The 22,392-nt window shown below is 35.6% G+C and overlaps 3 protein-coding genes across 6 annotated transcripts; 2 read left to right on the forward strand and 1 right to left on the reverse strand.

Annotated features, from left to right (window-relative positions):
• Window positions 1-3,586: 3,586 nt before the first annotated feature.
• On the reverse strand, window positions 3,587-11,196 carry LOC122015210 (GDT1-like protein 1, chloroplastic). Of its 3 annotated transcripts, none has more exons than XM_042571974.1 (12): window positions 10,958-11,193; window positions 10,608-10,862; window positions 10,075-10,128; window positions 9,475-9,536; window positions 8,873-8,941; window positions 8,749-8,800; window positions 8,560-8,634; window positions 7,315-7,444; window positions 7,165-7,235; window positions 6,076-6,123; window positions 4,624-4,710; window positions 3,587-4,030 (listed from the first exon to the last, which is right to left on the reverse strand). In XM_042571974.1, exons 1-11 carry the CDS (start codon window positions 11,159-11,161, stop codon window positions 4,639-4,641), a joined length of 1,092 nt encoding a protein of 363 aa, XP_042427908.1. In that variant the 5' UTR covers window positions 11,162-11,193; the 3' UTR covers window positions 3,587-4,030; window positions 4,624-4,638. The 3 variants fall into 3 exon arrangements, 2 of the variants coding, with proteins under 2 accessions (XP_042427908.1, XP_042427909.1); XM_042571975.1 differs by having other exon boundaries at window positions 10,608-10,859; window positions 10,958-11,192; XR_006120850.1 differs by lacking the exon at window positions 3,587-4,030 and having other exon boundaries at window positions 4,687-4,710; window positions 7,315-7,416; window positions 10,958-11,196.
• Window positions 11,197-12,014: 818 nt separating this feature from the next.
• On the forward strand, window positions 12,015-13,069 carry LOC122015784 (60S acidic ribosomal protein P1-like). The gene is made up of 5 exons (XM_042572816.1): window positions 12,015-12,157; window positions 12,251-12,336; window positions 12,418-12,541; window positions 12,634-12,725; window positions 12,824-13,069. The coding sequence occupies exons 2-5, from the start codon at window positions 12,268-12,270 to the stop codon at window positions 12,875-12,877; spliced, it is 339 nt and encodes a 112-aa protein (XP_042428750.1). The 5' UTR covers window positions 12,015-12,157; window positions 12,251-12,267; the 3' UTR covers window positions 12,878-13,069.
• A 2,245-nt stretch (window positions 13,070-15,314) lies between these two features.
• On the forward strand, window positions 15,315-20,894 carry LOC122016103 (SWI/SNF complex subunit SWI3B-like). Of its 2 annotated transcripts, XM_042573291.1 has the most exons (6): window positions 15,315-15,620; window positions 15,713-16,089; window positions 18,711-19,115; window positions 19,650-19,800; window positions 20,146-20,273; window positions 20,374-20,894. In XM_042573291.1, exons 1-6 carry the CDS (start codon window positions 15,326-15,328, stop codon window positions 20,563-20,565), a joined length of 1,548 nt encoding a protein of 515 aa, XP_042429225.1. In that variant the 5' UTR covers window positions 15,315-15,325; the 3' UTR covers window positions 20,566-20,894. The 2 variants fall into 2 exon arrangements, with proteins under 2 accessions (XP_042429225.1, XP_042429226.1); XM_042573292.1 differs by lacking the exon at window positions 20,374-20,894 and having other exon boundaries at window positions 19,650-19,834.
• Window positions 20,895-22,392: the final 1,498 nt, after the last annotated feature.

Genomic DNA, 22,392 nt, shown 5'->3' on the forward strand with positions numbered 1-22,392 from the left:
AACACAACAACGAAAGCGTGAAGAAGGCGGCGACACAGCGGGCTCATATACCCTGGGCTCGGCAGACTGGAGCCGTCCGATCTAGGTCATGGAAACCTAGGTCAAGATCTTGCCATTAAATTCAAACCACCAAATGTCACAATCAATGGTCATCACGTCAGGCGTGCGACGACTGTGGGCGTGACATGTGGCGTGCTACCATGGGTCGACAATTAAGGTAGGCATGGGAACCTGTTATGCCTTAATGAGAGAGGATTTGCATACTTCCCAAGAAATTGGGATGGCGTCAGCCTAGCTCGCGCTCGCCCAAGATAGCTCGAAGAAAAAGTTCTACAAGTGCAAGCCTTTGTCCGCCCGATTGGATCTAGGGAGAGTGCTTATGACCGAGCGACAAGCTTCAGAAGCCCAATCGGGCAGGATCGGGCCCATCCTGATCGGAGTCCATACAGTGACGAAGGTCGATCGGGAGGGAATCTGTTCACACAATGGTCCAGTCAGTCGGACTACAACCTCCTTCAACTAGACTTGGAAGGGAGGCTTGTGATGTGGTGGTGATGAGGGGTCCCGCCCCGCTGCCACGGTGGAGGTCAAAGTCAAGACGGTCAACGGACGGATGGTCTTGACCGGTCGGATGGGGCATATTCCGACTATGGGTTGAGCACTGACCCACTATCTCTTACACGGAGTAATCAAACCGACGCTTAAGGGATGCGTAGAAGCCAAGTGGCCATCCCACTCGACCCAGCAACGACGACACGGACCGAGCGGCTCTCCCGCTCGGTGCGATAGTGAGCTTCCGGCCGAGCGGCCATCCCGCTTGGCCTAGCAACGGGCGACACGGACCGAGCGGCTCTCCCGCTCGACGTGACAGTGAGCTTCCGGCCGAGCGGCCATCCCACTCGGCCCAGCAACGGACGACGTTCGGGCAGGGAACTTTCAGCCGAGCGGTTATCCCACTCAGTGTGACAGCAGACGCAAGAATATCAGAATCCTAGTCGAACGGCCATTCCGTTCGGCCAAGCAACAAACACAACAAGGTATCCTTCGACATCCTTTTGGGAACTAATGCCGCTGACAGGCGACATGGTCAGACAGAGGATCGTACGGTGGAAGCTTCCACTATCACTTCAGAGATATACTAGGCCCATTAAGGTACCGTGTCAGGAACACTTTACTGATATGTCTCTTCAAGAAAAGTTTGGGATAGCGTGCCCTCTTTAAGAAACATGCACACACGTTACAGGAGCCCTATATAAAGGGGGTCCAGGCATCGACGGAGGTATGCTTCTCTCGCGATTTCTACTGTTACGTTATAGTTCGTTTCACTTCTTGCTTCGCCGGAGATTGACTTGAGCGTCGGAGGACCATCGCCAGAGACCTCTTCCCTGGTTCGCACTGATGCTGCTTGTGTAGCAGGCGGGAGTGAAGTCCACAGGAGATCAACGGGAGTGCCACGTCCCCAGCATCCATCTCTTCGACTTTCAGACAAGATTAAGAAGAAATCGTGCAAAGCTTTTGTTTAATCATCACGATGACTTTAGACATGTGGTTCAACACATAGAAGATGTAAGTTAAATTAGAATTAATTTTATAATTATATGTTTGATTCTGTATAAGTAATTTTTTATTGTTTTTTTTGCTATTTATTTTTTTAATAAAATTGCAAGGGGCATGATGAAATTGAGGTTTGGCATCAATATTATTGCACAGAGGAGTTTGGGAGGATGAGTGTGCTTGCACGAGAGCAATATGTAAGTTATAATTTAATAATTTTTTTTTTTTATTTGTATTTTATTTTTGGTACGATAAGTTTTTTTATTTATATATATTTGTTTAATAGGAAATGATGATCACCCTCTACAAGGACAAAAAAAGCCTCACTTTTGGCAACAACAACAAAAGATGGTACTTCTCCACCCACCCTCTATGATTTTAAGAATTTAGCATTTGAATGCCACCGGAAAGTACTTGGTCGCAAATCTGATTATATTCGTGGATTAGGATTGGGACCCAAACCACCATCAAAGACATACAAGACTTCGACATCTGCTACTCCTACATCATCTAGTACACAAGCAGAGATGGATGTTATGCGAGAGACAATTGTTGCACAAGATGAGCAGATATCTGAACTGGAGGCTCAATAAGTCAAGACACAAAAAAATATTACATCAACTTCTCATGCGACAACAAGATAGTTGATTACCCGAACAGTCTAAGTTGACTCCTACCCACGAAGGAGAAGATTATCTAAATATTTGATACTTTAGTTAGATATTTTATTGTAACATACTTTTATAAGTTACTTTATCATTTATTTTCTTTTTTTTTTTTTTTAGATAATTTACTACTATGTTAAAATTTATCTTTTTATCAGTTATTTAATTAGTATTTTGAAATTTACCCATTATTATTTCGTGAAAACACTTCATAAATTGATAAAAAAAAATAATTTTTAAAATTTAGCAACTAATATATTTTGGTTGGTAACTGAATTCAAAATACCGACTAGATCGGTTAAAATTTAGCAATTAAATGTATATTTCACTGATATTATTAAAAAAGTTTACCTATCATTTATTTGGATAAAAAATTTGGTCAAATACATATTTGGCTGGTATTTTTTAAAAAAATTATCGATCATTTATTTGGACAAAAATATCAACCAAATATATATTTTACCATTATTTTTGAAAATATTTATCCAACATAATGGTCGGATATCCTTATTTAATGACTATGGATTACCAATAGCGACTATGGATTACCGATCAAGCCTTGATGAAACATATTTGGCCGATAATCCATATTATTGACCAAAATACTATGATTACCGGTCATTTTATTTTGCTAATAAATCCAACTTTTCCCGTGGAGCGAGCTGGTTCGTTTTAATGGTAGGGATGGAAGTGGCAGATGAACCTCAGCAACGGTGGTGCGTAGCTAATCTGCAACGAACGCAACCCAATAAAACTAGCAGCGTTAGAAAGCCTAGCGAGAGGGAAAAGGACAGACCTTGTCGCAACAGACAGAAAGCGACGTTGAAGGCGGATTTAACCTAATAGCCATTGAAAATTTTCTATGGACGGACCAATAACTTTTAAAATTAATTGATTCGAAAAGAATTAACTTCTCAAAACAAAAAAAAAAAACTCTAGTTCCAACCCAACACATCAAATCTCTCTTTATCAATTATTTTTGTTAATCAGCATTTATTTATTTATTTATTTATTTTTGGGGGAGAATATTCATATGAATAAATTTGCGAGAGCCATATGTATATTAAAAAAAAATTAGAAGTGAAGGGAATCATCAAGACATCTCATGCAGATTATATTGTGATGTAAATCTACTGAGCACCAACCAACTCAACTGCCCCGTGGGGGCACACGCGCAGATTATATTGGCTACAATACAAGGTGGGTTCTACAGTTAGGTCTTTATTTTGTAGCTGAATCTGATGCATAATGATTAGGGAGCTGAACTCACTTTAAGCAAATCAGTTGCACAAGGGCATGCAGATATTTCAACTAAATGCAACCTTTTGATAAAAATAAATAAATAGAAATAAAGAAGTGACGCCGAATAAACGAATAACAAATAAGAATAAAAAATTAATCCTCAACTCACCTTCAGCCCAACATAATGCACGTGTTAATTTCCTAAGCAGAGACTCGAGCCCACAAGCCCCTAATGATCCTAGGAAAAGAACGATCATTTACACATAGATAAGAAATCATTTTTTGGAGGGAATTTATGTTCCAATCTGTCTTAAGAAAAAACTATATGAAAGAACGATTAAAAAATGTTCAGACAGTCGAATGTTTTCCCCCCTACTGTTGCTGTTTCTGACCATGTATTTAGAATCCAACTTTGAGAAGAAACTCAAAATGGTCTTCGATTGACTAGCTGATAAACAAGCTCTGCTACTAATTTCTCTCTCTCTCTGGTTCAAGTGCTGTGATGCATCTTCCATTCCCGGCCTCCCGGGGGCAATAGGAGTATATAGGACTTCAAAGATCTATATTACCTAATCAATACCAGAGCACACAATCAGTTGTTACCAAAAAAAGGTGAAACTTGATATAACACAACTAAAGCAATAATGTATTGACTACATGTAGCTTAGGCATGAAATCCAGAATAACATCAAAACTTATGTTTATTAACATAATTATTGAGTTGGAGCTCTTCTCAAGAAATTGTGGCTCTATTCTCGAGTACAGATTCCATTAACCAATTAGCATAACGTGCAGTTCTAACTAAGGTTAACTAATCAAAGTAGTATTTGGGATTAGTTTATAGCTCAAAGGAACATAAATTAGCTCTTACACAATGAAGGATTGTTCGTAAATGTTTGGTTCTTATTCAACAATAAGTGAAATATGAAAATATGACAAGAATACACACGATGAAAGAATGGTTCAAAAACAGTCTTTAAAAAAAAAGAAAAGGTATTAAATGATTGACTAGATGTGTAGCTGTTATGGTAGTTGGGTTAACCAGGTGTGTGCTGATCATGTGAGGATGGGGATGCAAGAACTTTGATTTAGTGTGTCATACTTGTGTGGGTTGTGTTACAGCATGCATAAAATCATACCACCCAACCCAAGGCCACTTTACCTGTTGGAACTCAAGCTAAATGAAAATCTCAATCAATGTTACTACTGCAAAGACTAGAAAGAGAACTCCACCAACATAAGCAATAACCTGAAAAAGGAAGAAACAGGTGTTTTATAGTATATGCAGAAGGATGTAATATCAGTATTGAACAAACATACAGAAATAATGTCTCTGTTAAGTGGACATCTTGGCGTTGGGCCGGTCTAGTTTGTTTGCGTACACGTGAGAAGTGTAAACCACACAGGTCCTTGCTCTAATGCAGGATTGATAACGTGGACTAGTTGACCATTTATTTTGAAAGCTCTAGTTGTTAGGAAATGAACAATCTGTATATATTTATTTTGTAATGAATGTTTACTGTGTTACTGTTGCTCACGTGTTTTAAAAAAAAAAAGCTCACATGGCAATATTAGTATATCAATAAAATAACAGAATTTGACAAGTAGACAATGTAATGCCTATATTTTATAAAATATGAAGTTGTGCATATAATTGTCAAAATTATAAGTTTGGCCAGATTGGTCACAAACGCAAATGTTAATCTAGCAAATATAGCAAATCATAAGTTTTTTCATAAGCAGAAACACTTTCTAAGCACCTTTTTACTCAACCTCAGATTTATTTAATCAATTTGAAGGATATTCATATGATTTGAAACAAACATGCGAATAGAAAAAAATGGAATAAAGTGTGGTCAAAAAACTAAAAAAATATATAATAGACTAAACCACCAGAGGATAATGTTTCAACTCACCTCCTTGCTTACTGTTTTAGTTATAATTATTGATGTAGCTCAAACTTCTAGATCAGAGTCCATGGAAGCTCATAATTTCAGTACTAATTATGTGATGCAGTTTGAAATTTGGAGATAGATTTAAGGATTATTTTTAAAATTTTACAAGTTTATAAACTTTTAAAGTTATCTAGTTTTTTTTTAAATGTTTTATTTTTTTATGACAAATTACACATTATTTTTAAGAGACTTGTCTTTATATGATGGCAAAAGATAAAATCGTCACCTTAGCAGCCCCTCCGGACAATCTCACACACTTTGAAAGAGGATAAATCACGGGAGCTTATTCAACCTTAGCCGAGCGGCCTTTCTAGACAAGGGGCATGAGATAAGAGACTTGTCTTTATCGTGGTTTATGAAAAGGGTTTCGATCCCCACAAAATGGATTATTAATCAATATGTGATATTTTCACATTTTGTGAGATTTGTTCTCAGTGTGAGATTGTTTCTCATTCTTGTTTTTATTTCAATAGTTGACCATCTTTCAATGCTTTTTTCTAGTTAATTCACAACATTTTTAAGGCCTATCTTTATTTTACTTGCCATTAACTTCTATCTTTGATATAATACATATGTTCACTAGTAGGTGGTTGAGGCTATTTAAGATGAACAAAAAGATAAATCCATTTTGATAGTTTTTGAAAAAAAAAAAAGTGTACCTTCTCAGAGACAAATGTCCCAAGAAAAGAACCCCCAAGAACTGCAAGCTGCAACCATGAAGCCTTGTTAAATTTTTATCTAGTAACATCTTGTTTGACAAGCCAGAAAGGAATAAAAAATACAACTCTGATCTTTCCAATCTAACATGACATGGCTATTCAAATTCCACAAAGATTCATTCGCTCTCTAAAAATATGCTATTCATTAAGCTAGATGTAAACTGGAGACTACCATTTCAATATAAGAAAAAACAACTTTATCTTACATACATCCATTCGTCATTAAAGGGTAGCCCGGTGCACAAAGCTTCCACCAATGCAGGTCTCAGGAAAGGGTCTATTGTACGCAACCTTCCTCTGTTTTGCAAGAGGTTGTTTCTGAGACTTGAACCCATGACCTCTATGTCACACTGCAACAACTTTACCTTGCACCAAGCCTCCCCTTCACACATCCATTCCTCATTCCAGCAAGAAAAATATACTAATGGGTCTCCATAAACAAAAATCTTCACCTCTGGGACTAGTGAATCTAATTGACAATGATAATTCTTTTGAAACTGTTTGTATGCATCTGAGATATGCGAAAAATATCTCATTATATTTTTCTATTCCTATAATCAACAATTAAATGATTGTTCTGGTTAACATGCTGGTGCGATCACTCAATACCACCAAAATTTGGTATGTCTGATTGTCTGCTTAGTAAATCTGTTGCTAATTGTAAAATCTAATGGTTTAGGAACCTAAGTGATGCAAAAAGAACACAAGCACAAGAGTTTTCAAATTATATCAAGTACTAAAAAAAGCAAGTTCCATGAGTTATATAACAAGCAGAATAGATGAAAATTGTGTATATGATACAAATGACCAGAAACCTCTAATTAAACAGAACTTTAGAAATCACAAGAATGACGAAGTGTCCTATAGATTAAAATAATTAATGATAATTTTTGCTTCAATCTTGTAGTACATGGGATTCCAAGAATAGAGCTCCATGCAGCATATAATGAATGTGAACCCTACGTACATAGAAATCTGATGTAAACTTGAAAAATATAAGGAAATTTGTATCATATCTTATTTCATTACCAAAGTTGCAAAAGCATGACCAACAAGTGCACCTCCTATGACACCTAGAGGTGAAGAAGCTGCAGCAAGTGCTGTAGTAGAGAGAATTCAACTGTCATGACTAACATCAAAACATATTACTCAAACCGAAGTGAAGACATCAATATTCACCTATTGTGGAGAAAAATGACTTATCACCCCATTCGGCAACAAAAACCAAGATGAATGTGCTAATAACAGTACTGGCTGCAGCCATAATTCCTGCACCGTCTCCTGAAAATTCTGAAATTGCTAATTCTGCCTGATTTAAAATTTGAAAGACAGATTAATCGACTGTATCAAACGACTATTTTAGGATTAATTAGTCAACTATATAATAACACCACAAGAACCATAAAAGAGCATCACGATGCATAAACATCATACCAAGAATGACCGAATGCACAATAATATCACTTTGCAGAGTCAAATAAATTCTTTGAAAGTGATGCTTACAAGAAAATTGGCCACATGTTGAAATTTTCAGTAGCAGAAGTACAGGCATTAATATGTACGAATGACAGTTCAGGCACTGAATAAAATTATAAAGACATTATAACATTCTGATGAGTTGAGCAACATAGAAACATAAGGATATTAAGGAAATCGGAGATTTATTAAGTGAGGCTAATATGGAGCAACTAGATCAAGAAAGGAATAAAATGAGGAATAGAGTGATGAGCAAAACAAGAGAAAAGGATACTAAGTTAGGAACTGATTATAAACAAGAAATAAGGGCACCAAATGTGGGGCATTTGTAGAAAGATCCAGTGGTCTGATGCAGATGAGGTTAGTCCGTAGTTAATTGATATAGGAAATGGAAATTAAGTGATTCCCCAACAATAAAAGAGCATATATTGAAATAACAGAAGAAAAAGAACCTCGTTAAGTCAAGAAGTATGTAACTTAAAGCATTTGCATCGTGGAGAACTCACATATACATTTCATGAATTAACATCCAAGGATCAATCTTAAGAACTGGAGAAGCAAGTGAAACTCGAGCTGAAGAAGAATGAGTATATGTTGTAGAAACCAGAAAGCATCTCAGTAACTCAAGAATCCAGACTAGCCAATTTGAGTAGGGAATTTATAGAAAAAAGTAAAATATTTCTGGAAACTAATATATTCTGAAGAACCTCATTAGAGAATAAGATGAGAAATATTCAATTTTCATCTAAATATCGAATCACTTCTCTCATCAGAAAAGAAACTATAGTATGCATTATAACTGGCTCACTGCTTATATATTCATTATTTCATGTCACATTGGATCACCTTGCTTCAATCATTGAAAGGAAGCATATATATTTACTTTAATTAATACAAAATCTCATAGGACAAAAATTAATGGAAATACAATTCATTCAGAAACTTCACCTCCTTCTGTTCATCTGTGCTCTGTTGTCCATCATCTGAAGCAGCATCAAGCAATGTAGTGACTCCAAAATACACCTGAAATTACTTTTTAAGGCAATACTTGACATTCTGTAAATCACATTTGAGTATGTAGAGATGCATAAATGGAAAAAAAACATTGTCCTTTTATAAGCATAAGTTGATAATTACCAATAGGCAAACCGCAGCAAAATCATCAATTGGGAAATCAGTCCCGCCGAACCTAAGCTAGTAGAGTAGTGTGAGTGGAAAAATCTGTAAAATAACTTTCTAAAAGAATAGCAAAAATAATTACCTAAAAGGAAGAGCGTCATCAATGTAATGGAATGTTCTGCCCAAAACGACAGAAACAATTGACATTGTGCTGTGAGATGCAACAAAGCAAAGTATTAATTTTGGGGCTAAACGGAAAAACTCTACACTAAATGAGAATAAGTAACTTAAGGGTGACCACATACAATGCACTGATAGCGATGATAAGTAAACTGTACAGATAAAAGTAGCTATTTGTGTGAGTTAAACAAATACAGCAAAGTATAACTGTTTTAAAACTAAATAACATGCCAAAGAATAATGCTCTAACACCAGCTGCTGCAGTTTCCAAAAGAATATATAGTATAGAAGCTACAGTTCATTGAAATTTGAAGATAAATAAAAGATACAATTTCCTTGAACTAAATATATCCTGTCCATAAGTCTTCAATTACGATACAAGAAAAAACAAGAAGACATGCCGTTGTTTATGAAAAGATAAAAAAGATACACTAAAAAGTCACAAAATTTGATTTTTATATTATTTGAATATTTAAAACAGCATAACAGAAAAAAAAAAAAGAACAATAACAATAAATAAAAGAGACCATCTTTAAGGAAATATATTATGAGTCATTTACTCACGCAAGTGCTCCAAATGTTCCTATAAAAACAATGACACCAGAGTTCCTAGCTGCCAAAAGAGCCTGCAAAAAGAACAATTGTATAGTTAACTTATTCAAGCAAAAGTTTTATCATAGAGAGTAACAACTAACCATGGATTTTCACTGACACACTACATTGGTCAGAATAAAGAGGTAAATAATAAAGGAAAAGAAAATAAATGTGATAATGATAAGAGCTCAAACACCCTGAAAAAATTTCCATGTGTTGGCACGAATGACATGATCCATAGTAAGTCTGAAAGCCTTGATTAGTGTCAAGAAAGTACAAAACATAACAAGAAACAGAAAAAATTCTCATCAGAAGGTTACAATCACAACTATTTGAATATGAAAGAAAATTGTTTTGCACTATTAAACAATCAAATACTGATATTTACTTTTCTCCTGAAAAAGTGTGGTAGAGCTAGCATATATCTCAATCCAAAATTGACAGTTTGAAACTAAAGGGAGATTATAGAAGCTTTAGTTTCTGTTCTCTCATTTATAGGCCATATGGGAGCAGGAATGATCTTTCTCTGCAATAAGAAATAAACTAATGCATTCAGTTGAAGTATCTTACGGCGATAAAAAATGTTTTGTCACCCAGTTCGGAGAAAAAGATCAGCAAAAATGCCTGCATAAAGAATTTGAAAAAGATATAGTTTTAAAGAAGGAAAAATATAAGAAGGGAAATTGGCACACCATAAAAGAATCAGAAAATTGAACAAATGGAATCATAGAAGGAAGTAAAACAAGAAAAATAATAGAACATGCATGAGCTTTACGAATATCTAATGGTATAACGTGTAGATATTCCTGTTCAATTTAAGAAGAATTGCACCTAGTAGTTGTTTCATTTTTCTAAAATCTGACAGCACTTATAAGAATTGCAGTGTATTCTACTAGCCACTTAATAAGAAGAATTGAGTAGACTTTTATGTTCACTCAAAATCCTATAAAAAAATCTAGACAGGTTATTTCATTTACTTTGGGTTGATTCAACTCAATGTTCCGTTGTATTATTGATTGAAAAAGTAGTACTAAAATGAACTCAAGCCCAACAAATAACATTAGATATTTTTTTTTGAAAAAAAAAACAAAAATATGTCATACTGATGCAAATCCCGTACTGATGTCACCCAGATCTCCTAAATAAGTCATTGGCTGAAGTCCAGCTAGTTCTGTCCCAGCAATTGCCTGCTGAGATGCTTGAAAGGTAAATAGACCAAGAAGAAATGTGAACTCCAGTGCTCTCCGAACATTGCTGCTCCGACCCTTCGTGGGGATGTCTCCAAGTGCTTTCTCCATCATATGGGTATGATGGATGGAGTCTAGATTAGGTCTTCCGCTATAATCGTCGAGCCCCTGCTACCAACTCGATGAAATCATTTCAAAGTTTAACCGCGTGAGCTACTTAGTTCTTCCTGGAAACAAGATCTCGAAAAATATTTATAAGGCCCTACCCCTCCATCTTCAGGAATCGAAAACTTTCCTGAACTTCTAGAAAATGTCGGGCGCCGGAGGGAGGAGCGGCGGTCGCAACGAGGAAGCGCATGGTTGAATCGGCAGCTGCGAGGGACGGAAGCAAATGAGAGCGGACGGGGGAAGTCGGAAAGGAAGAAGGGGTGAGGGAGAAGGCCTTTGGTGAAGCGGCAGCAGCAGGCCATCCCTACCGGCTACCCTCTTCGGGGAAGTGGATGATGATATAATCGTTTCCCTCCACCAGATGAAGTATGCCGATTCCCTGGAACTACCAAGACGGGGCGCAGCATTTCGGCCTTGGAGAAGTTGACACGTAAGACTATTTCGTAAATATCGTCCGGCGGCGGCTTGTTGGCGAATCACGCCCACTGAGTTGAGAACTGGTTCGTTCTTTCAGGCGGCTGAAGATGGACGTGAGTTCCGCTCGATCATCTTCGAGTGAATATCAGTATGCATATGCATATTCAACTTGAATAGTTTGAATTTAAATATTTTAATTATTTTGATAGGATAAATTTGAGTTATAAATATATCCGTTTTATCGACTTCTTGTGACATTATCAATGCATTTATTAATTAACTGTGTGAAGGTTATCAAAGTATTTTTAAAAATTACTTCATAATTTTAATCTCTAGAAAGTCATCAAAATAATTAAAAAAATATTTTTAGTGATATTTATTTTATTTTATATTTTGACCAATAGTATAAAGATATTTTAGAATATTAAAGTGAAAAGTGTATTCAAAAGCGCACATTTTAATAGTTATTACTCGTAATTAAGAAGTAAATTTCTATACCAATCGATATTTCGAATTATTTTGTAACCGTTCATAAAACTATTTATTTTATAATTTTTTTGTGAATTTAGAGAAAGAATAATGATACGGAGAGAAAAAAAAATTCAAATAAACATTTACGGATAAATATATAAATTTATGAAATAATGCGTGTTATTTCTTCGACGTGAGTTCTTATTGGCTGCTATTGGTGTACCCTGTCAGATTTTGTATTGGCTTCTATTGGTGTTTCCTGTTTAGGATTACTAACGATTCAAGCTTATCGCTGTGAAACCCTAATTCTCGCAACTATAAAGAGTCCTATTCTGCCCGGGCGCCGTCTCCACTTTAGTCGATCGGCTGCCGAACTTCTCGTCCGTTTCTTGAATCCCCAATTCTCCAAGGTAAGTAATCATCTCGCTTCCTCGCGATCGCAAGTTTTCGTAGGTTTTCAACTAAATGTATTTTTGTTGTACTTTTTTCATCATCGAAATCAGAGTTCTTAGTCCCAGCCATGTCAGTCTCAGAGATCGCTTGCACTTACGCCGCTCTCATCCTATACGATGATGGCATCCCCATCACGGTTATCCCCTGTTCTCCCCTTTCATTTTGCATCCTTTTTGGCGATCTGTTCCTTAACTATTTGCCTTCATGAATTGATCAGTCAGAGAAAATCTCAACTTTGGTGAAGGCTGCCAACGTAACCATCGAATCATACTGGGCTGCCCTGATCGCCAAACTCCTCGAGAAGAGGAGCGTGGAGGACCTCATATTGAGCGTTGGATCCGGTTTGACTTTTTCTGTCGTTTCGTTCTTGCTTTTTCGTGCTCGTGAAAAAAAAAGATCGAATTTTGGACGATATTTTTGGATGCTCTTGCAGGTGGTGGTGGTGCTCCGGTTGCTGTCTCTGCTGCTCCTGCCTCTGGTGGCGCTGCGCCTGCCGCCGCCGCTCCTGCGGCTGAGGAGAAGAAGGTGAGAGCCTTGTGCCTAATTAGATTCAATCATTTGTATTTGATGTGAGAAAGTGTTCAACCTTTTATTTTGATCGTTTGCCTTCGTTGTCACCGCAGGAGGAGCCGAAGGAAGAGAGTGATGATGACATGGGATTCAGCTTGTTTGATTAGAGAGTAATTATGGTCCCTTTTAGAATTGGATGACAGTTAATTGTTACCGTGACCAAATGTTTTTCTTTATGGTATTTATGTTACTGTCTTTTGTCAAGGAGTCAGTTCTCCAGTATGACATTTCCATTTTGGTATTGAGCAATCGCACTCTCAGTTGATGCTTATCTTTATCTATAAAACTGGTTTCCTTTATTCTTTGTGGTAAAAAAAAATTATAGTTCTGTTTTATTTGCTGTTTGCTTTGCATCCATTTGAGTTTCTACAGTGATAAGATTGTTTTATCTTGAACAGTTCAATGTTTTGGATTAGATTAGATAGTTTTATCTTGGATGATTCAAGTCAGCTAGGTCAAATGACATAGAATATCTTTTGAGGAACGGCTTGGAGGTTGTGTCCTGCATCTCTCTTGTAGTATCGCATAATTTTATGATTGTTGTGATTGGTTTCCATTCGATCTGTATGTTTGGGCCGATTTGGATTCCAATAGACTCGTGGTTTGCAGGAAGTCCACAATACAATTTGATCCAATATTGAGATGTCTTTGCGGGATGTACGTGCAGTTTTATTTAACCATTGTTTAAATATCTTTAATTTTTTTTTCCTATCAATATTAAATGTAGATACTAAAATTTAATAACATTTTAACCTGGTTATTAAAAAAATAAAGATATTATTAATCAAGTAAAAAAATAGTTGTGTGTTGGCTCGTGTTGGGCACAGCGCGTAGTCCTAGTGCTCGGGCTCTAGTTAAGACCTGAGCCTGGCCTCTGCGTTTGTGGAGCGGGAATGAGCATGACCAAGAGTGCGTTTGATTTTAGTTAAGGGTTTATTTGATTCAAGTTATCATGTATAATTTTTGTTATGTGATTATCAAGTAATCACATAACCAAGATTGTGGAGAATAAAACATAGTCAAATATTGTTTGTTCAATTTAGATAATGCAATAAAAATAATTTGTTTGAAGGTTTTAATGAATAATTTAATTTAATATTTTATTAGATTATCCTTAGTTATAAAATTAATTATACATAATAATAATAATAATATTATTATTATTATTATTATTTAAACTCTATTATATTTTATTATATTTTCATATTTTTTTATTTTTATATATTTTTTTATTTTGTTTTTTTTTATTTTTTAAATTTTTAGGATTTTTTACATTTTTCTATTTTTTAAAAAAAAATTAATGTTTTTTAACATTTTTTATTATTTTTTACTTTTTTAATTTTTTACGTTTTTCCTATTTTTTTATTTTTTAAAAAAATTTAATGTTTTTTCTATTTTTTTGTTTTTTTGTATTTTTTTTAAAAATTTTTTTATTTTTTTATATTTTTCTATTTTTTTATTATTTTTTTTTAAAGTTTTTTTTACCATTTTTTATTTTTTTATTATTTTTTAATGATTTTTAAAAAAAATTTATGTTTTTTTTTATTTTTTATATTTTTCATTTTTTTTCTTTACATTTTATTTTTTTTCATATTTTTCTTTTATCTGAGGATATTTTGGGTAAAAAAAATTTGATAACCCCGAAATCAAGAAGTTAGGGGGCGTTTGGTTTGCATTTTCCGTTTTCTGTTTTCATTTTCTGAGAAAATGGAAAACGTGTTTGGTTTGCGTTTTCCATGTTCATTTTTAAGAAAATGAGAGAGCGTTTTATAAGAAAACGAAAAATACGGAAAAGTCATTTTCTAAAAATTGAAAAACGTATGTTTTTCAGAAAATGAAAATGAAAATGAGATAAACCAAACGCCCCTAGTTTTTTGAGGTTTTTTGATTCCTGATTGTATGTTTTTTTTATTGACGTATCGGGCATGGAACATTATTTCAACCAAACGTATTCATGTTTACATGGGTAAATGTACGATGATTAATTTATTTTTTCACTTGTTCGTTTGAGTGAATGAAAGGGAAAAAATCCATTCTGTCATTATTAAGCTAAAAAGCATGTCAAAATTAATGAATAATTTTGAAAAAAAGTATTTCCTCTTCTCTTCTGAACTCCTGTTCTTTCTTTACTCGCTTTATCAAATATAATTTTTAGATAATAGTTCACATAAAAAAAATAATAAAAAGATCGATTCAATTTTATAGAATTTTTTAACCAATTATATAAATCAGGAAACGCACTTCTAGCTCTCAATTGAAAGGTGTAAATGTGCATGATCAATAAGAGAATTGATAGTGGAGAGAAGTTTTAAAAAAAATAAAGATTTTAATTTTTAATATGGTAATGATATGATAGAATATAAATCTCTAAAAAAAATTGATGACTGCGGATGTCCTAACTCCTAAGTGTACATTTTAAGGATAAAAAATTAATAAAAAGGTATTATAAATTAGGCCGGTTCGAATCGGTTCGGCGAACTGAACCGAAATCGACAGAGGTTGATTGATTATCAGGACGCTATAATAATTATTTATAATTATATGACGCCAATTAGATGCTAAAGGAACTCCTCTCCGGCGCAATGGAGACGACGCAACCCGCTGCTTCTGCTCCTGCTCCTGCACCTGTTCCCGCTTCCTCCCAAACCTTCACCCCATCGTCCGCGAAATCCGCTGATCCTCCGCAACTCCTGCAGACTCCTTCCGTTTCATCCACCAAATCTGAGGGCATGGTCGCCGAGCCCCGAGATCCACCGTCCTCGGCTAGTTTGCACCCGCCGGAACCCTCCTCGTCGGCAGGGCCTTCCCACGCCTCCTCTTCGTACGTCATCACCATTCCCAGCTGCTCCGGTTCGCTTCCATCCAAAACCCTACCTTTCGGATTTTACAAAGTGGCTTCCTTGACTTCAAGGCATTAACTTTCTTTTTGCCTCTTGCCCTAGGGTGGTTCTCTTGGGACCAGATCCACAATACGGAGCGGAGAATACTACCAGAGTTCTTCGACGGTAAGTCCGCTTCCAAGAATTCCGAAGTCTACAAGTACTACAGGGACTTCATCATTAAACGGTTTAGGGCGAATCCAACGAGAAAGATCACATTAACTGATGTTCGGCGAGAGCTGGTCGGAGACATTGGTTCCATTCGGAGGGTTTTCGATTTCTTGGAAGAATGGGGTCTAATCAATTATACGCCCTTAGCCAAGCCAAGTGCCGAGGATAAGAAGGGAAATGATGAAGGTTTGGAGAAAAAGGAGACTCCTAGGAGAATTTGTACTAATTGCAAATCACCCTGTAGCATGGCATGCTTCACCACGGATAAGGTGTGATGCTTCGTTCTCAGTACAAGGACCTTTCTATTATCAATCTTCTATATACTACTAGAGGAGGATTACACTAGTTGCCTTGCTATGGATATGAAGATTTTATGGATACAATTAGGCTTAAATATTGATGAGCAAGCTCCAAATTTAAGAGCTTTTGGTAGGTGCTTAATAGAATTCTCTATTGTGATTGATTTAGAGAACCATTTGTACCTGTTGGACCGTTCTGCCAAACCATAGCATTGAATTCACAGGCACATGGTAAAAACCTCTAATGCCATTAGTTTCAAGAGCCACTTGTACTTGATCTCACTTATCTGGTCATGCATGCCACTACCAAGTGCTTTGAAAGTCAGTTCTTGGGTGTTTGGAGTATTAGGGCATCATGACTTGTTTACTTGCTACTTGTATGCCAACCTCTGATTTTGATCTGCACGAAATTCAGTATGAGAACATGCTGTTTATTACAAGGACTCTGTGGTCCACATCTCCTAATGTAGTGACTATTATTGAATATCAATCAAATCTTAATGCTACTTGTCATCTCCTAATGTATCTTTCACCTCCTTTTAAGATACGGTGATGTTAGACTAATCATATTCAAAGTTAACCTCATTGAGTTCCATGTTTCTTTTGTCTAGTATAATTTCAAAGTGAAGACAAATATCTGTTCCAATATAGTTATAACTCTTCACTTTGTTGAACAATTTCTGCATAGTTGAGCCCAAATAGTTATAACTCTTTAGTGTGGTTGTTGAACAACTTTTGCATGTTAGTTGAGGATAGACTAGTTTATGGATTTTGCTAAAGAAACAAAACTGTGTAATAGATGCTGCAATTATCCTGAACTCCTTGCAGAATGAGACCCATTGATGCTTTATAATTACACTCAAGAGGGGTGTTGGGTTACGTTGCTGAGGTAGGTGACAGTTTTACTTAAAAATTTTGGCTGGAAAGATTTCCCTTGTGTAATGTGATGTCACCATTAAATCGTATTGGGGTGTAACAAGGGCTCTCATTAGTGGGGCATTTTGGAGCCTAGGAGATACCATAAATGAGCCTTTAGAAGTGTGGGAGACAAAGATATGTAGAGAAGTGTGTAAGTGTGTGACCTGCTATGTTATATGACGTTGAATGTTGGGCTATGACGTGAGAAGAGGATGTTAAGGTGGATGTGTTGATATACGAGGAGCATTAAAGAAAAAGTCGAAGTTGTATTTATTAAGAGAGAACTCCGAGAGAGACACGTTTAAGATAGTACGGACATGTCATGTCCGTAGACGACCAATAGATATTTTAGGGCAACGTGAAAATATGACAAATACGTACATCAAACGAGGAAGATCAAAAAAGACTTGGTTAGCAACGATAAAACAAGATAAAATTTATTTAAGTATAAATAATGATATAGTAGGGGATAGAATCCAATATCATAGAAGGATCCATATAGTCGACCTCACTTAGTGGGATTAGGTTTCGTAGTGGTGGTTGTTGTTGTCTAGAGAGCATTAAAGGTGAGGTAATTTTTGCTTGTCTTCATTGGTGTTAAGAGAGAAATCTAGGGAGGAATGAAGGGCATAAGGTATGACATCAGTTGAATTGATTTTCATTGTACTTGCTCTGGTCTACTATGAACAAGGATTTCCTTTGTGAATGTAGGGTTATGTGAAACACATTAAATTTCCATTGTCTTTATTTATATATTCGTGGTACTCTGTTAACGGAGATGAATATTCCATCACATGACCTTGTGATGGAGGCTATTCCACATTCTATAGGGATCAGATTTCGATCCACAGTTGTGTGATTCAAGGCAATTGGTGATATAGAGTTATCAATCCTATTCAGTGATATCAGGCACTTGTGATCCCGACAACATTCTCCAACATACATACATGATCCGCTAAACATGATATTAATAACAAATACGACATCTGAATTTTATTGAAAAATGGAACAAACTCAACAATAGAATAATATTTTCTTGGTTTCCATTTAAAGGGAAGAGGTTTATAACCTGCGATCAACCCTCACTCTTTCCTAGATGAAACAACACCTTTCATTCTTAGATTGGGTTAGGGCGAATAGGATAAATCTTGATTTGATTATATTAACCAATATAGAAGAAATTCCAGTAGCCACATAAAATTTCAACAATGCCATCTAATGATTTGCATGACTACGCCAACCTGTCTTAACTATGAAATCAACAACATCAAGCCACACCTAGTCTGCAGATTCATCACCACCTAGTTTTAGTCAAGGAGAATCTACAACATTAACCAAAGTATTCCAACCAATAGCAACGATTTATAAATGCTATACAAAGTGCATTACAACTTCCTTTTGTAAACTAAGAGTGTGATGGAAAACTGCCTTTAGTTTGCAGTTTTTTTTTTCTTCTCATCAAACAGTCAAGAAGTTGGCGTGCATTTTACTGGAATCATAACTTCAATTTTCTATGATTTTTCCCCAATAACTGGTGATCAGATGATTATATATACATTGGCTGCACAGAAAATTAACTGCTTCATATCCTTGTCACATTTGAGTATCTAATTTCACTCCATTTCTGAAATGGTATTAAGCACCCCTATTTTGTTGAATTTGGCTGTAAGCAGGCAGATATTATTCTGTGTGCTCGATGCTTTGTTCGTGGCGATTATAGGCCTGGCCTTAGTTCAACAGATTTCAGAAGGCTTAACATTACAGAAGAGACAAAGACTGATTGGACTGACAAGGAGACTCTTCACCTACTTGAGGCCATTTTGCATTATGGCGAGGAATGGAAGAAGGTTGCAGAGCATGTAGGTACCAGATCTGAGATAGACTGTATTGCTAGATTCATCAAATTACCTTTTGGGGAACAATTCTTGGGGCCTGAAGGTAGCATAAATGGCAATTCACACAAGGAGAAAGATGAAATAACTACAAAATCGATAGAAGATAATGCTCCAGAACAGGGTTCTCCAAAGCGAATGCGTCTCACACCACTTGCTGATGCAAGCAACCCAATCATGGCCCAGGTGTGGTTATAACTTCGATGGTAAAATTGTTGTTCTTTTTTTTTCTGTGGATATATACGCCTGTTAATTTTAGACATTTAGAATATATCTGAAGTTGCTGAACATAGATTATTACAAACAAATGTGTCTCACGCCACTAGCTGATGCAAGCAACCTGATCATGGCCCAGATGTGGTTATAACTTGGATGGAAAATTTGTTATTTTTTCTGTTGATAATGCCTGTTTAATTTAGACATTAAGAATCAATCTAATGTTTCTAAACATAATTCATCGAAACTCTATATATTCTTCAAAATGCAAGTAAAATTGGATTATGATGAACACTGGAGCACATATATAACTGTTGTCGAATAATAGTCCTTTAACTTAGTAAGTGATATCAATTTACTTTTGGTGCTCACTGCTAGTATACTTTCCCATCTTAATATCATTGTTATATTTGTTTGTTTTCTTCAATCAAGTTAGCAGAGGTGGCCAGTGCATTACACCTTTTCACTCAGTTTTTTTGTAAAAACTTACATTCTCTTTTCCAGGTTTCCTTTTTATCTGCAGTGGTGGGCTCAAATGTTGCTCAAGCTGCAGCCCAAGCAGCTGTTTCAGCATTACCAAAGGTGGAGATTGCTAGTGGCTTCACGGTAAATGATGATAAGCTTCACTCGGCAGCAGATGGAGCAAAGGAAGAAGGTGTTACCTGTTACTAGGGAGACTTGAATTCTTAGTAATGCTTGTTAATCCTTGATGACTTAGCAAGCGCAATTAATTTGCTGCTTTATCTAATTTGATGATGACAATAATACGGATAGTTTGCTATCTTTCTATTCTAGTGAGATACGTTTTGACTCTGATTTTAAGTTTCCACTACTCTCATTTTATATTTTAAAATTAAAATCTTTCATCAAACCATTTTAGACCGCGGAGTCAATTTTGCTTTGTGGCATCATTTTAGATGTATTGCTTTATTTCCCTTTGAGAATCTGACAGGTTTCCAGATTAACTTAAATGTTCTAAAATTACATTTTCCTAGTGCAGATTCTCCTGCTGTGGATCAGCAAGCCTATTCTGAGATTCTCAGCGTGGCTGCTGCAGAGGCACAGGCTAAGCTTGAGACTGAACAGAAGGATGTGGAGCGATATATTTCTGATATAGTGCAAGTTCAGGTAATCTAACTAGCCAATGCTTCTGCGACCTGCCATTTTATATGTTTCTATTTTTCTTCTCCAAGTCAGTCTTAAGAACAAGTATATAAGCTATCCGCAGATGAAAGAAATCCAGGATAAAATTATACACTTCGAGGAGCTAGAATATCTTCTGGAGAAAGAGAGGTTGCAACTGAGGCACATGAAGGATCTTCTTTTTGAGGATCAATTGACTTATCTACAGCACAACACTCGACCAATATCAAAAGGAGCTGAAGGGCAGAACGCAAAATCAAACAATCATGTTCCTTGATGATGAGGCAGAATTTCCATACTAATGGCTACTAACCCCTTGTTTAGTTGGAGGAATTTTGAACCCCACTTGTGAAAATTATGTTTCTGGATTAATCAGGTCCAGGCGAATTGTTGTTCTATTACTCATCCTTTTTTCCTCTTAGTTCATCTTTGTACTGAAATACAATCCTATTTGTTTTGTTTTATTGTTGTTGTAATTTAACTGTTCGGGTGCCTATGGCACAGAAAAATAATGGTCTCGCGCCACCCAAAAACTTAAGTTGTTTCTCTTGATAATTAATGACTTCATTAAGGGTAAATGCTGATAATATTTGTCTTGCTTTCAAAGTTGCATTTATGGTGTCTGATGATTATTTTTATTAATGACTGGTGTTGCTATTAATTCTGTTTATACTGTCATATTATTTGAAATTTGCTCACTTCATTTTCAGAATTTAGTTTAGATATTCACACGACTAAAAAAAAAACTGGATTACAAAATTCAATAGGTCCCATCGAGATCTGAACTCGGGCTATTAATTATTAATTCAATGTATTTTAGATCTGTAACGTACGAATTATTCGACTCAAGGATGGTGGTATTTGGTAGTTAACTAAACAGGTATCTTTATTCATTTTAAAAATAAAGTAGAGATGTACCCAAATTCTTGTCTTCAATTCTATTGGCAAAATTGCCATTGATGGAACGTATACATTGTACTTGCTTCACTAATTATATGAATAGGCTGATTAAATTGATAGTTTAATAATAGTAATGATAGAGATTATATTGTAATATTATATGACAAATAATCCACTTGACTTTATGGAAGCGTAAAGGGGCGTTGACATTATTTTTATAAGATGGGCAATGGCTTTATTTATCACGCGTGATGTGCATATATATTGAGATAATTTCTTGTTTGATGAAAATTATATTTGAAGCCATGAGTTTAACAATAATTTCTGTTTTAGTTTCAAGGTGTATATTCTTATAATACATATTCATTTAGATTAGAATTGATCAAGCCATAAAATTAACTTCTTAAACCTCCATATATCAATAGAAATTCTCTAAACATAATTCAATTATAACTAGACTAACAGTAAATTTTTAAAGACCACTCCCATTTACACGTCCAAACTTAAGTTTTTCCCATTGATATTCATGCAGGACACTGCTAATAGAAAATTAGAACTAACTTGAGATCCAACTATCAAGAATATTAATTACCCAACTTTAATTTGCTTGATTAGGCAAAGAAAATAATCAGTAAATTAGCTGCTTTATTGCCAGTTGCCCCACGTTTGGGTGGCCAAAGTGCTATATATCTGCTTCGAAAGGGATTTGAGACATGGAATATTTCAAGTTGAGCTTAATTTATGCAGAATTGAAGTACCCAGATAAGCTTGCACACTATCTAACACGCATTAAAGCAATAGAAAAATAAATAAATTATCGAGTGACGCTGTCACAAATTAATTTTTCAGAAATATCTACTTAAAAAAAATCTACAATTAAAGATTCATGGGTATTATTGTGTTCATTGTCTTCTTCTCAAGTAAACGGATCCTTTCAAGTACAATAAAACTTCTCTTCATTTGTGCTGAGCCAACAATGGGCATGCTCTCCTACGTCGATGAGGTGACGACTAGTTCACTTGTTCATTCGCCGTAGCATGTCGTCGTTAACTTTAATTAGCAAGAAACGTGGTTGACCTCGATTAATTATTCATCTATAGGATCAAGTTGAGTTTATTTTGGAGCCGGAAATCCAAATCAATGATTTTTTGGTGCCTTTTTCATTTGTTTTCCCTCATATTTTATAGCTCATTACATCGTGTAT

The sequence above is a fragment of the Zingiber officinale genome, chromosome 8B (genome assembly GCF_018446385.1).
Source record: "Zingiber officinale cultivar Zhangliang chromosome 8B, Zo_v1.1, whole genome shotgun sequence".
Classification (NCBI taxonomy): Eukaryota; Viridiplantae; Streptophyta; class Magnoliopsida; order Zingiberales; family Zingiberaceae; genus Zingiber; species Zingiber officinale.

What these genes read in the sequence shown, in the direction of transcription:
- LOC122015784 (XM_042572816.1), top strand. Translation starts at nt 12,268, where the DNA reads ATGTCAGTCTCAGAGATCGCTTGCACTTACGCCGCTCTCATCCTATAC. An exon ending in ATGATGGCATCCCCATCACG is followed by an intron (nt 12,337 to 12,417) that starts GTTATCCCCTGT and finishes TGAATTGATCAG; the next exon opens with TCAGAGAAAATCTCAACTTT. An exon ending in CTGCGGCTGAGGAGAAGAAG is followed by an intron (nt 12,726 to 12,823) that starts GTGAGAGCCTTG and finishes TTGTCACCGCAG; the next exon opens with GAGGAGCCGAAGGAAGAGAG.
- LOC122015210 (XM_042571974.1), bottom strand. Translation starts at nt 11,161, where the DNA reads ATGGCCTGCTGCTGCCGCTTCACCAAAGGCCTTCTCCCTCACCCCTTC. An exon ending in GATGACGCTCTTCCTTTTAG is followed by an intron (nt 8,801 to 8,872) that starts GTAATTATTTTT and finishes CTACTAGCTTAG; the next exon opens with GTTCGGCGGGACTGATTTCC. An exon ending in TTGCTGCGGTTTGCCTATTG is followed by an intron (nt 8,635 to 8,748) that starts GTAATTATCAAC and finishes AAGTAATTTCAG; the next exon opens with GTGTATTTTGGAGTCACTAC.
- LOC122016103 (XM_042573291.1), top strand. Translation starts at nt 15,326, where the DNA reads ATGCTAAAGGAACTCCTCTCCGGCGCAATGGAGACGACGCAACCCGCT. An exon ending in CATGCTTCACCACGGATAAG is followed by an intron (nt 16,090 to 18,710) that starts GTGTGATGCTTC and finishes GGCTGTAAGCAG; the next exon opens with GCAGATATTATTCTGTGTGC. An exon ending in CTGATATAGTGCAAGTTCAG is followed by an intron (nt 20,274 to 20,373) that starts GTAATCTAACTA and finishes AGCTATCCGCAG; the next exon opens with ATGAAAGAAATCCAGGATAA.